The sequence below is a fragment of the Tenrec ecaudatus genome, chromosome 4 (assembly GCF_050624435.1).
Source record: "Tenrec ecaudatus isolate mTenEca1 chromosome 4, mTenEca1.hap1, whole genome shotgun sequence".
NCBI lineage: Eukaryota > Metazoa > Chordata > Mammalia > Afrosoricida > Tenrecidae > Tenrec > Tenrec ecaudatus.
The window spans coordinates 2,241,153-2,254,536 of NC_134533.1; the positions used below are offsets into that span (position 1 = coordinate 2,241,153).

General features: G+C 60.5%; 1 protein-coding gene across 2 annotated transcripts; it reads right to left on the bottom strand.

Annotated features, from left to right (window-relative positions):
- Positions 1–387: 387 nt before the first annotated feature.
- Positions 388–8,331, bottom strand: IGF2 (insulin like growth factor 2). Of its 2 annotated transcripts, none has more exons than XM_075545199.1 (4): positions 8,196–8,331; positions 6,124–6,286; positions 4,703–4,854; positions 388–4,206 (listed from the first exon to the last, which is right to left on the bottom strand). In XM_075545199.1, exons 2-4 carry the CDS (start codon positions 6,278–6,280, stop codon positions 3,964–3,966), a joined length of 552 nt encoding a protein of 183 aa, XP_075401314.1. In that variant the 5' UTR covers positions 6,281–6,286; positions 8,196–8,331; the 3' UTR covers positions 388–3,963. The 2 variants fall into 2 exon arrangements, with proteins under 2 accessions (XP_075401314.1, XP_075401313.1); XM_075545198.1 differs by lacking the exon at positions 8,196–8,331 and adding an exon at positions 7,412–7,534.
- Between the last annotated feature and the right edge of the window lie 5,053 nt (positions 8,332–13,384).

Consider the following 13,384-nt stretch of genomic DNA (forward strand, 5'->3'; position numbering starts at 1 on the left):
GAGATCCCAGTGGCTCCTGTGGGACCACCCCCTCCTCCTCAGTACCCCCATAGCCCCCTCCCACATGAAGCAGGGCAGGTGGACTGGCTGGGACTGGTTCCAACCTCCAGCACTTTCCCCAAAGTTTGGGGTACCCCCCCACCAAGGTTTTCAATGATGGGGTTACTTTGTAACCACAGACTCTTTTCCTTGGAGATATCCCCATGCGCCCCCTGCCCTGTGATTATGTACACGGGGACCATCAGAGCCGAGGAGCCGTTAGAGGGAATAGGGCTGGGGTCTCCACTCCCCTGGCTCCCCTCCCCCTTGTCCCTTCCCAGGGGCCCCAAACCATCCCCACCCCAATACCCAGGCCCCCAACCACAGAGCAGAGGACTCAGAACAAGATGATTTTGAATGCTTTATTGGGGTGCGAGCGTCAAGGTTAGAGACAAAACCCAGGCAATGGACTTTGCCGGAAAGGACGGCATGTTAACAAGTAAAGTTGAGGCGAACACAGGCCCACTGCAGAGCGGACATGGGCAGCAGGCAGGTGACATGGTGTTCAACACGTGGGGGGGTCTTCAGGTGATGGTATGAGGGGCCCAAGGAGGGGGGCCCGCTGAAGACAGTGGGGGAAGAGAAGAGATGGAGACCACTACTGTGGGCACGGGGGGTCAGGCGGGCTGACGTGGCCAGAGTGGTCGGCCACCATGGGGAGAGATGCACAAAGGGAACACAGAGGGGCAGAAGCCAGCACCCCTGGAGTTCCCAGCCCCACGAGGCAGGTTATAACACTGAGGGGCTGGGATCCAGCTGCAGGGGCAGGAATTTGGGGTGCCTCGAAGTCTTTGGGTTTTTCTGCCAATCCAGACTCCAATTGGGACAATTTAGGAATTTGGGCTTCCGCAGAAGCATCACCGGCAATGGTCCGAATGGCCCCTTCTCTGAGCGCTGGCCAGCTGGAACTCTGTGTGGTGGGCGGGCTGGCATGGACCGCCCCCAGGGTCATGCCAGTCCTGTTGCTGGGGCCCCAAGGCCAAGGGCCTCTAGAAAACTAGTGGGCTGCCATGCAGGGGGGCTACACTGGAGGCAGAGGTGGGGGTGAGGTAAACCTCCAGCTGCCCTGATCCCTGCCTCAGCCTGGGCACCATGGTGGCTGTCAGGAGTGCCAGACCAGTGGCCGTGGGGCCCGAGCAACCTGGGTCGATGGGTGGACCTGGGCATCTCTCCAAGCTCTGTATGCTCACGCCCTTCTGACCCCCCCAATTCCCCGACCTCACCCCACTGGACCCCCAGGAGTCCCTGCAGAGCTCTGGGACTCCTGAGTACCCAGTGGGGGCTGAGGGGGCAGGCAGAGGTTCAGAGAGTGGGGGGTGGCTTCCCCAGATGGCCGGAAGGCGGCCACCTGCTCTTGCCAGATGGAGTCCTTCACACGTACACATTAGCCCCTTCCCTCCCGGTGGCCCAGCCAGCCGGGAGCCCCTTCCTGTGACCTCCGAGCACCTTCCGGACACCAGAGGAGACTTCGCCCTGCCACCCCCTGCCGACCCCACAGGACTTCCGGGAACCAGCCACTGTCTCCCAGAAAGCTAGGCCAGGGAGTGGCCCTCTCCATTCCCCAGACTTCTCCTGGGGTGCAGTGGTCACACCCCAGGGAACTCCACTCCCAACTGAACTCAAGCAACAGGGACAGACTCAAACCAACAAAACAAACAAGGGGGTAGAGTAATGGCGGGGGCAGGACAGCGGGTCGCCCCGCGTCGGTGGTAGGTATCTGCTTTGCTCCTGTTCTTTGGTCGCTGCCCCCTGTTACGTGGGGAAGGGGTTTCAGAGCGCGAGAAAAGCTTGGGAGGGGCGAAAACCAAACAAAACAACAAAAGGAAGAGAATGGCCCCAAGAGTTGCCGAATAGAGGGGAGACAGATCAATTGACTTAAATTTGGGGTCCAAATGCCGGGATGTAGCTCTGCAGTCACGCCTCCTCTTAACATTCCATCCAAACTCCCTGGACCACTTCCCACCCAGGAGCCCCCCCACCCAGCCCCCACTGCCCCCCACCCGCCCCTCCAACCACCAGTCTTCCCACCTCCCAGCCATCAATATGGACCACCACCGGGGACCCTGGTGCCCAGCAGAGTCCCCCGGGGGGGGCCACTTAATGACCTCTGCATGTGCCAATGAAAGAGGGATCCCCTGGGGCTTTCCCTGGCAGGCACGCAGGAAGCCAGACTGCTCGGGGACCACCTTGTGAGCACCACCATCTCTGTCCAGCCAGACCCTCTCTCTGCTCAGCTGAGTGGGGGCATCACGCTGAGGGAGTCGCCTCCCCCAGGGAGCACCTCGGTCCCCTCAGGATGGAAAGATGAACAGCGAGGGGACATGCTGCCTGGTGAGCAGCGGACAGGAAAAGGAGAGGAACTGGAGACCTGGTCACCTGGGGGAACCTCAGGCTGAATGGACAGCACAGGGTGTGTCTCCATGGTAGCAGTGTTCTTTGCTAGGCTGTGGCAGGGGAGCATGTGCCTGTGCGGAGCGAAAGCATGCAGGCGTGAGCACGCAAGCATGGGCACAAAAGCATGTGTGTGGATGCAGGTGAGTGCGCGGAAGCATGAGAGTACTGGGAAGGGGGCAAGTGTGCAAGTCTGAACGTGCTGGCATGTGAGGGACTTGGCCATGTGCTAACATGTGTGGTGGTGCATGTGACTATATGCATGAGCATGGAGTGTGACTATGGATGCGTGTGCATGTGGGGTCTGTGCATGTATGAAAGTGTGTCCTTGTGAGCAGGCACGTTGTGCAAATGCACGTGAGTGTGCAAGAGTGTGTGAAGTGTGTGTATCCATGTGTGCAAGTGTATGCACAAAATTGTGAGTGTGTGATGTGAGTGTGTGTGATGTGAGTGTGTGTGATGTGAGTGTGTGTGATGTGAGTGTGTGTGATGTGAGTGTGGTGTGTGGGTGTGTGGTGTGAGTGTGTGGGTGTGTGATGTGTGTGTGTGTGGTGTGAATGTGTGTGATGTGAGTGTGTGGGTGTGTGGTGTGTGTGTGATGTGAGTGTGTGTGGTGTGAGTGTGTGGATGTGTGTGATGTGTGAGTGTGTGGATGTGTGGGGGGGTGATGATGTAAGTTTCAGAGATGTGTCCATTTTAGGAATTCCATTTTGAATGTCTGCCAATTAAATCTGCCAATTGAACATGGTTTTTACTGACCTTGGTCTCCAGGTTCCTCTCCCCTTCCTAAGTCATACTGGGGTCCCTCACTTAAGGCCCGGGACTCAGAAAATTGAGGAGCAGAGAGTGAGTTTGGGGTGCTGTTGTTCTACCCTTGCCAATTGGAATTTAGAGTGTCCAATAGAAGAATTTGCACAAGAGAGATGGTGAGGCCACAAGGGAGGAGGGCGTGTCTCATTTCAAGACCCTTCCTCTTGCTTCCCTCCCCAGATAACTGGAGGGGGAAGGAGAGGAAGGGGGGTGCCGAATTAGGTTTATTTGCCAATTGTTTTTAAGCCAATTAGTCTTTTAGTTTAGCTTTTGTTTTTGTTTTTTTTTTGGGGGGGGGTTAGCCAATTGAGTTAAGTTTTTTTTAATTTTTCTTTTTGCATGCTAATGAGCTCTTCTGATGTTATTAAAGAGTCAATTAGCTGTAGGGAACTGTAGTCTATATGGGTTGGGTTGCAATTAATGTGGTCTTAATTTTTTAGGGGATCAGATGTGACCTTTGGAGTTGTTTAGGGGTAATTTAGGGGGTGGGGATATATGAAGCCAATTATTTGAGGGCATTTTTTTTTTCAGATGTTACGATCCAGCCGGTGAAGGGGCTGGTTGGGAGCAGCCGGCTGGGGAGGCTGGGGCAGTGGGGTTGGGATAGAGGGGCCCGCAGAGGGGAGATGGCCCAGGGAATTTGGAGGTGGCCTCGATGGACAGGCCGTGGTCAAGAGGAGGTGGAGGACGATGGTGTGGTCCGCAGAATGGCTACTGTTTGGCTCACTTCTCAAGGGTGGTCGGGGTCGGGGGCTCCGCGCGGGCAGGGTCTTCCGCAGGTTCCCGGACTGGAACGGTGACAGGGACGGCTGGGTGGCGCGTCTCCTTGAGCGCCTGGGTCACTTCCCGGTGGAGCATCTTGCCCAGGCCGATCAGGAGACCAGGCAGGTCCCTGCGCAGCCGTCGGGCAGGCTGTTTCCAGCTGTCATGTTGGAAGAATTTGCCCACGAGTAATTGGGATTGGTCCTGAAAGGGGAAGGGTCCAGTCAGGGGTGGAGGGTGGGGGTGCCCTGCAGGCCCTGCACCTGAGCCCCCACCCCAACTGTGGATCTCACATCTCGGGAGGTTTGGAGTCGACCCTCTCCTCCCATCGGCATTGGTGGCCAACCTGATAGAGGGAGAGTCAGTCAACTACTGACCGTTCAGCGAACTGATGTGCTCAGTACAATTCTAACCCATCAGTCAGCCAGTTGATGTAACTGATTGACACTCAATAAACCAAGAACCCATCAGCTAGCTGATGTAACAGATTGATCTGCAATCAAATACTAACTGATCAGGCAGCTGATGTACCCAATTGAGACTCAGAATCTGATCAATGCAAGGTCACTGCTAGCCTCCTCCTATCCCCAGCTCCCAGGGTTTACCCTAAGGGAGCAGGGTTCTAGGGCGTGGCATCCCTGGGGGGCCAGGGAAGGGGGAGAGGGGAAGGGAGAGAAGGGGAGGGGAGGAGTGAGCTTACCGAGAGTCCGGCCAGAGGGGCCGACACGTCTCTCTCAGACTTGGCGGGGGTGGCGCAGTAGGTCTCCAGCAGGGCCAGGCTGCAGCGTTGGAAACAGCATTCTTCCACAATGCCCCTGGTACGACGGTGACTGTACCGGCTGACGGGTCGGCCTGGGCACGGGGGCGGTGGGGAGCAGTTAGCACCTGAGGCCCCAGAAGAGGTGGGAGACCCCACCCCATCCCTGCCTTGCCCTGCCCTGGTGACTTCCCCTGATCACCTGAGGAAAAAGGGGGGTGGGTGGGGTGCGCCGTAAAGGCCTGGGGTCTACGCTGACCACATCCTGCCTGCCCCACATCCCTCTGGCCCCCAGCACCCAGGGCAGAGTCTACAGGGATGATGGCCTGAGTGGGCAGGTGTTGGTCCCCGAAGACGTTGGGCGGGTGGGTGGGCGGGCGGGCGGGGGAGAAAAGACGGGAGGAGAGGAGTGAGGAACTTGGATAAGACCACGCCCTACTCTCCTCCCATCCTCTCCCCCTCCCCCAGGACACAGCTCAGCTGGAGATGGAGCCACCTGCTTGGCCTTGGGGGGGTGCCATCAGTGGGGGGGTATCCCCCTACAGGGGTTGGGGCCTTCAGGAGAGCCTGGTGAGGCCCGTGGAAGAGGGGCTGTCAGGGTCCAGAGCCAGGAGGCCCCTTCTCCAGTGGGCAAGTTGAGGCTCTGAGGTGGCCAAGTCCACCCCAGCCGCCTAGCTCCTGCTGAAAGTGACCAAGACTGGAACCCTCGCCCACTGGCCAGCGCCCTTCTGGGGCCCACTTCCTACTGACTTCTCAGCCTGGATCCTTGCCCCCACCTGGGCATGGTTCCTGGCAGCAGGGACATTGGGGCTGGTTTTCTTTAAGTGACCCCAAGACCCCTGCCTGTGGCCCCATGGTTGAGAGATCAGATGGTACCGGAATGTGCAAGAGAAAGAGCAGGCGTCCCCCTTCAGTGTCCACCCTTGCCCAGAGGCACCCCAGGCCACCTCAGAGTGGACCCTTCAAGAAGGGGGTAGGGATCATATCAGTGTCCCCAGGAGGCCTTGTGTCCAGGTAGGCTGTGTTAGGGTGTCCTGGGGAGCCTGAGTCTGAGTGGGACTGGAACCCACTGGCTTTGCAGGGTTTGGCTGTTGGGGCCGGGAGTGTGGGGAGTGCCCCAGAGCCAGACCCACATCAGGGGCTCAAGAGATGGTCCCTGGGGGGGTGGGGGCGAGACTCCCTCCAAGTCACAAAGCAAGCAGCCTGACCCGTCCCTGTCAGGGTGGTGCCCTCTACCTTCCCCTGCAGTTGATGTGACGCCAACATTCATGAAGCATTTGCTGTGTGTGACTGCTCTGTGTGTGCCCTCTCCCCCCCAACCCCACCCACCCACCAGCCGCCCCCTTCGGTCCAGAGCAACTTACTGAAGTAGAAGCCGCGGTCGCCACAAATGAACTGCAAGGTGTCTACCAACTCCCCGCCACAGAGGGTCTCACTGGGGCGGTAAGCAGCAAAGCAGCACGAGGCCAAAGCCAAGAAGGTGACCAGCCACAGCATCGACGACCTCACCGGGATCCCCATCGGTATCTGTGAACAGAGGAGAGGCTGCTGTCAACATGGGGGCCAGGTCGACAAAGGCATTGAAGGGGGGAGGGGCGATTACACAGAGACTGAAGCGGCCACGTGGCTGCAATCCTGGTGGGGCCTGCCCGCTGCATAATGGCATCATGGGGTCCAGCCTGTGCAACCTGGAGGGTCAGCCCTCCACACCCCGCCTCCCGCCCCCTCTCCCACAGCAGCAGAACGCCTGCGGACCAGCTCAGTTCCATTGGACCCCCTCCCACCCATCCAGTCTCTACCCACGGGAGCTGCACTGGGGCCATGGGGCCAATGGCTAGCTTCAAGACACTGCCATGCACCCAGAGACACCCCCTCAAAAAAGCACACAAAAACCAGAGGTCTCTTCCCCAGATTCGTCGGCACCCCAGCCACACAGTCCCTCTGAAACCACCAGACCCCAGTTTTCAGGACCAGATGCCACCACCCTGAACTCCCCTCCCCACAAAGTAGGGAGTGGGAGCCAAATGCCAGGTCCTGGAAGGAGGGGGGCACCTCAGACACACCCCACAGGCTAGGTGGCTGCAGGGCCAAGTGAGGCCACAGGCCCAGAGAGAGCTGGGGTGAGGGTCCGGTGGGGAGCTGACCCCTGAGCATGCTGACAGAGGCCAAGCCGGGCTGGGCAGGATGCCCAGAAGTACCCTCCCAGGCTGCCTGCAACAACAGGCGAGGAGGTGGGGGGGAGTCAACCCGCACCATCTAGGGGGTGCAACAAATCAATTCAGAGACCAGGAGACACAAGGGAAAAAAAACAATCCCCACTCGAGTACTCCCTGCCCAGCCAGCCCCCAAAAGCCCCCTCCGCCGCCCCAAGGAACACGCTTGAGCTAGAGCCCCCACCCCGTTCTCAGGCGAGGAGGCGCAGGTGAGGGGCCAGGCAGCGCTGGGGAAGGTGGGCTCGCAGGAGTGAGGCGCCCCACCGGAAGGGGTGGGGGGGTGGCGGCGGTGCTGGAGAGGCAGCAGGCCAGCTGGGCCCGGGCGTGCCCTCCAACAGCCAGGCAGGCCGGAGGGAGCGGGAGCCAGGAGCTCGGACGGAGGCTGCTCGGAAGTGGACGCGGGGCAGAGCCCGGCACGGGCCACCAGCCCGGGGTTTACCTGTGGTAGGCAGGAAGACTCCGGGACTGGAGAGAGAATGAGAGAGAGAGGAGACTGGACAGCTCTCACAGGAGAAGCGAAGGTCCAGCTGCAAGGCCCGGTCAGCGCCAGGCTTTTAAGTCCGAGTCGGCTCCGCCCAGTCCCGGCTCCACCCTGCCTCCCCCTCGCTGACCACTCCCCCCGCCCCTTGCGCCCGCCCCCTTCCTCCTCCCAACCAGTCCCTAGCCTCCGACACCCCCAAAGCAAGCCCAGGGCCATGCCTTAGCAAAGTACGTGGGGGGGGGGGCGACATCCTGTGCCCCCAGCCCACCGCCCCAAGGGCCAAAGGGCAAAGGGGCGGGGCTGCCCCACCTCCTCGTTAGAAAACTTGTAGCCTGTCCACTGATGCAGGGCCTCGTCACCCGCTCTCACCCTCCAGCCCTCAGACCCGCCCCCTCCCCAGATTCCTGGTGGCAATGAGAGGGGAGGGGCAGAGAAATGGTGGGGGGGGATGCAAAGTCTGGGTCTCCCGCTCAGCCTGGCCCCTTACTGGCCCCGCCCACCCAGCTCCCTGCAGGCTGGCGGGCCCAGAGTACACAGCAGTAGACGCCCCCCCCCCCCCGCCTCGCGCCCCCGCATTTTCGCCACCCCCATTTTCGGCAACGCGCTCATGGCACCCACAAAATTGACCCAGAGCTCGCTCTCCTTGTCCCTCGCTGGGCACCTCCGAGCCCCCTCCCCCAGCCCCGCGACGCCCCGAAAGCCTGGTTCTTTGCGCCACCCGCCCAGCGGGCACGCCGCTTACCTGGAAGCAGACGCAGCTGCCGCCCACCTCCCTGCTGCACGCGAGTAGGCGGCCGAACAGCGGGCGAAGGCCCTCCTGCCGGGCACTCCTCTGCCAGAACCGCTCGGGCCCGGTCGCGGAGGGCCGATTGTGCGACGGGACAGAACGGGGATTTGGCTTGGTGTAGGGGGTGGGGGTGGGGGGCTCTTGTCTGCTGTTCGCGGGGGGCGGGCTCTCTGCGGGCCGGGGCGGATCAGATGTTGTACTTTTCGGGGGGGAAAAGGCGTCGGGAAATGAGGTCAGTCGTTGTTTCAAGGACAGAGGTGGGGGGCAGAGACAGAGAGAGAGAAAGAGTGAACGTGATCAGGGGGGGCCAGAGAGAGGGGCGAGAGGGAGAGGGGACAGTGAGAGGCGGGCAGGCGCACAGCGGGGTGAGGACAGCTCAGAGAGAAACAGAGAGAACCCTGCCGCGGGGGCGCGGAGGGCGGGAGGGACTGGGGGGGACGGGAGCGCGAGAGGGATGTGGCAGCCTCAGGCCCTAGAGGGGTGCAGGATGGAATCTGCAGGGGCGCCACGTCTGGGGGCGGGAAACGAGCGGGCGGACGTCACCGGCCGCGGGCACCCAGCTCGGTGTGGGCCGACGGAGCCCTCTGCCGTCGCGAGCCCGGGCCAGGGGGATGGTGGGCGCGCAAGCCGCGGGGGAGGCTGCGGGCGGCGGGGGCGCGCCGGGGAGGGCTGGGAGGTTGCGGGAGATGACCACGCCGGCGGCCTGCGGGCCGGACTGCCTGCGGGGGGGACCGCCTCCTCGGCGAAGCGGGACAGCGTTGAGGTAGATGAGGAGGAGGCGGCGGGGATTCCGCAGGCGGCAGAGCGCGCCCCGCCGACGGTGCCGGGATGGAGGTAGCAGCGGGCGGTGGACGGTGTCGGCGTGCGGCCGCCAGCCCAGGTGGAGGCGCTGGCGGGCTGAGCGCGGCGGTGGGGCCGAGCGGGCGCGGCCGGAAGGGGGGGCCGGCCGCCGGGCCTCACGCAGCTCCGCCGAGAGCAGGCGAAGTTTGGGCGCCAGCACCCGGCTCTTATAGCCGCGCCACCCCGCGGCGAGCGCCCGCGCGGGCCCCGCTGGCAGGGCGCCCGCGCCAATGGGCGCCCGCGGGGACCCTCGCCCCGCCCTCGGCCCGCCTCCGCAACTCGAGCCCGTGGGGTGGTGCGGGTCGGGGCCCCGGGGTACCCAGGAGGGGGGCTGTGGGGTGCGGGATCGAGTGGGGGCGGGGAGCGACCCAGTGCCCAAGAAACCCTGACACGACGTTCTAATATGTTGTTGGGGGGGTCTACCGGGCTTCTGAGGTGCCTGGGGGCACCAGGGCCCAGGTGGCAGGAGGGGGCTCCCCTCGATAGGGCCACGCGGCAAGAGCACCCTGTTGCAGCGTGCACTCAGGTGGCTGAAAGCCCTGGGCCGGGGCTAAGGTCCTGCGTCTGCATCAGGGTCCCTGGCTGCAGTAGGGGCGCGCACGGCCACCTGCTTGAGCAGGCAGAGCGGGTCGGGCGGCTCCTGAAGCTGCTGCAGGATCCTGAGCTCCCCCCCCCCTCTATACACACACACCCGGTGCCACGCGGGAGCCCTGGGCCCAACTCCGAGCAGTCAGGGCGGGCGCCAGGTGTGAGATGGCTCGGGCAGAACGCCTCGCTCTACCCTACCTGCCCGACGGAATTCACTGCTCGCATCTACACTGCGCGCTTTGGGAGTCACCCAAAATGTCGGTCCTGGGTGCATTGCGCTTGAGGAGACGCGGGTTCAACCGGGGGGCCACCACGAGATTGGGGTGGGGGGCCTAGGACGGCCACTTCCAGGAGTGTTTGAACAATATTAAAAACGGTGTGGTTACCACAGAACCAAAACCACGCACAAGCCCCCCACCCCCGCCGGCCCGAACCCGGCGGGAGTGCTAGGGGACCAGGGCGGCCACCAGCGGAAGTCCGTGATCCGCGACCCCCGCCCGTCCATCAATCACTTTGCCCGCGCCGCCCTGAGTTCTCTGCCCAGCGCTCCGCAGGCACTGCACGACCCAGCAGAGAGACCCTCACCTGGCTACCCTGCCGCCCCGCGCGGGCCCTCCAAGGCCGAGCCCCAGAACCATGATCTATCTCTGCCTAGAACGAACGAAGCGGGGCTGGCCTGCCAATGCCTCTCGCGAGCGCGCGTGGCCGCCCAGCTGCCAGGCCTCCCGGGTCCCGCGCCGGCCTCTCCCGAGCCGCCCGAGCCTGCGCCAACCGCGGAGAGCGGCCGGGGCCGGGGCAGGCGGCGAGCGGGCAGCTCACCGCGAGGATGGAGGCTGTGTCCGCGGGCGCATGAGGAGCAGAGAAGGCAAGCGAGGGAAGGAGCGCCCAGCTGTAGTGGACGCTGCTGAAGGTGAGCGGGGACCCCGGAAGACTGAAGACGATGCCCAAATTTGGGGGAGATTGGGGGCGATGCCCAGGCGCTTTCTGCACGCTGGAGAAGTGCTACCCTGGTCCCCGCAGGCGCAGGGCCAAGGACACAGAAATTCCCCCAATTCAAAGCGGTTTGGGGGATTTCGCCAAAAAGGCCTGAAACGCGGGTCCAGGGGCGCGGGGTTGTGACAGCGCCGAGGGCGGCGGACAGCTTAGAACAGTTCGGCTCAATGCCCTCTGATTTGCCGCGGGGTGAATGAGGGTCCCCGAATGTGGGTTTCTTTCGCGGGAGCCCCACCACTGTGGGGAAAACGGGGTTCTCCAGTACTTTGGAGACCTCAGGAAAGCAGAGTCCACGATTGGGGGCCAAGAGACATTGCCCTGCAGGGTTGGGCACACGATTTCTGCGCCTACAGCGGGGAAATTCCAAGGCTACTTAGGGGGTGCAAGGGGTGCCCAGGAAATTTCTCAATGTGAAACTTCTGGCGGGGGGGGGGGGTGTGATCTAAGAAACACATTGTCCAAATAGATGGAAAATACAGGACGTATTGGGGGGGGGGCTGAGCAAAGTCTGAGTGGGACCAGAGAAGTAGAAATTCATTTCTATGTTTTTAGGAATGTGGACCAACCACACCGCTGCACCCCAAAAAACAACACACATGTGTGGCTTCAGGCTATACCCTCAATGTCCTTCCCAGGCCAGGAAGCACTAAACTAACTTATAGGGACCCAGGGAGAGACCAGGAGATGATTTTTACAGAAAACCAATGTCCTTTTTAAATAACTGAATTCAAACGGGGATTTAAATTCGCTATAGCTAGTAAACAGGGAGTGGGGAATACTCCCTGGTGTGAAGAACCTCAATAAGACACAGGCCAGGTTTTAGGGGCCCAAAGAAATTTACCAGTGGAGACAGATATTTGCAATTTTTCGGAGACCTGGTTAGTAACCAGAAAGTGTAGACAATACAGAGGAGTTTGGAGACCCTGGAGGCATTCCCTAAATTTAGGGAGACTCATCCCAGGGGATATCAAGTCAAGAGAGAAAAAGCAGTGCTTAAAAAAAAACAACAACAACAAAGAAACAAAGAAAGAAGGAAAGCTTCCCTTTCTGGGAGAGAGTGGGGCGCTCAATTTGTTTTGAAGGTTGGGAGACATTATCTCAGTGGAGAGGCTCCAGGAAGCTAATTTCTGGATCTGGGGGTCCAGCGAAATTTCCCTAAGTCCCCAGGGTGCTTGGGGTGAGTAACTAAATTGGGGTGGGGGCAGATGAATTAAAGGTGTCTCTATAATGGGATCTGGAGAAGGCAATGCCTTCCCTGGGGAGTTTACAATGTGTTTGGGAGGGGTCAGGAAATATCTCTGGAACATGGGGTAACCTGGGGCAGATGGGGCGGCTTAGGAGTTTTGGAACCCTTTTTTTTTTCCACTCAGAGAAAACACTGACTGTCTTTGCGCGGCCCTGGAAAGCAAGGCCTAATATTTGAAGGCGCCTAGCAAGTTTAAATCAAAGACACCCAGAAAGAGATTTCAGTATGGCCTGGGAGCTTGAGACCACTGGCCAGATGTTAGGAAACCCAGACTCTTGTCATTGGGTTGGTAGGGAATTGTCCTGGGATTTAAAATCAGTGAAGGATACCTGCTGGAGACACAGATGACTGTCTCCCCACCCAGATGAACTTTTCCCAAATATGGTGGCCTGTCTAGAGAGAGGGAATGAGTCTGGGATACGGGGGAACCTTGATTTAGGAGACCTAGAAAAGCCACTGCAACTTGTGCCTGAAACACCTATGCATGGCACCGATCACCTGGGATTAGTGGCCAGGAAGCCTGTGGATGCTGGGAAATCACTGCTCCCAAATCCCCCAGGCCACCAAAAAAAAAAAAAAGCTCAGGCAGCTCTGTTGATCAGAGACCATTCTGATCACAATGAAAGAGGTAGGGGACACAGAAATGAGCTGCTGGTAGTTTCTGATTCAGGAAAACCTCATTGTCTTTTAAAACGTGGTGTTCTAATTTAAGGGTTCCTGGGGAAATTGTTTGATATGTTGGAGGCAGTGGGGGGAACCCCACGCTTGATCACCGCAAAGCTAAGAGAAGCAGGTTTGGATGTGCTCCCAAACAGCGGGGACCCCGACGCAAGAAGCTTGGGGGACATTGGAGCTTCTGCTTCAAGTTATGGGGACACAGGAAAACGCGGAGGATAACGAATTAGAAATATCAGGGGACAAATACTGTCCCCCGCGAGGGGACCTGTTAAACCGGTCCACGTCGGGTTAAGACCTTCCTGATTTATTTTTATTTATTTATTTATTTATTTTAGAGGACACGGGACTGGCTGTTTGTAAATGCACGAGAATCCTGGAGGAATTTTGATACTGACTGTACTTGAGGGTGGCGTTGGGGGGGACAATGCTTAGATTAGGACAATCCCAAGAAAAGAATGCCCGCGTCTAGAGGAGCAGGGAAGTTGCGGGGAGCCCTGGGGATTGAATGAAGGTTACCTGACGAGGAGTCTGGCCGGAAAGCGCAGCGCCGCCCGCGTCCGGGACCCGCGTGCAGAGCAGCGGCAGCAGCCCCGAACGTGCGCGCAGCGGCGCCGGCGGCTCTCTGGGTGCAAGGGCGGCGCGGGCAGGTCGCTGGGCGCCCAGAGCGCGGGTCCCGGTCACACTTGACTTCGCTTTCGCCTTCTGTGCCACGAAGCGCGCTGGAGTGGCGGGAGTCCGCGCCGAGCGGGTGGAGCGCGGCGGCGGGCGGCGCGGCGGCGGCGGCGGGCGGCGCGGCTCC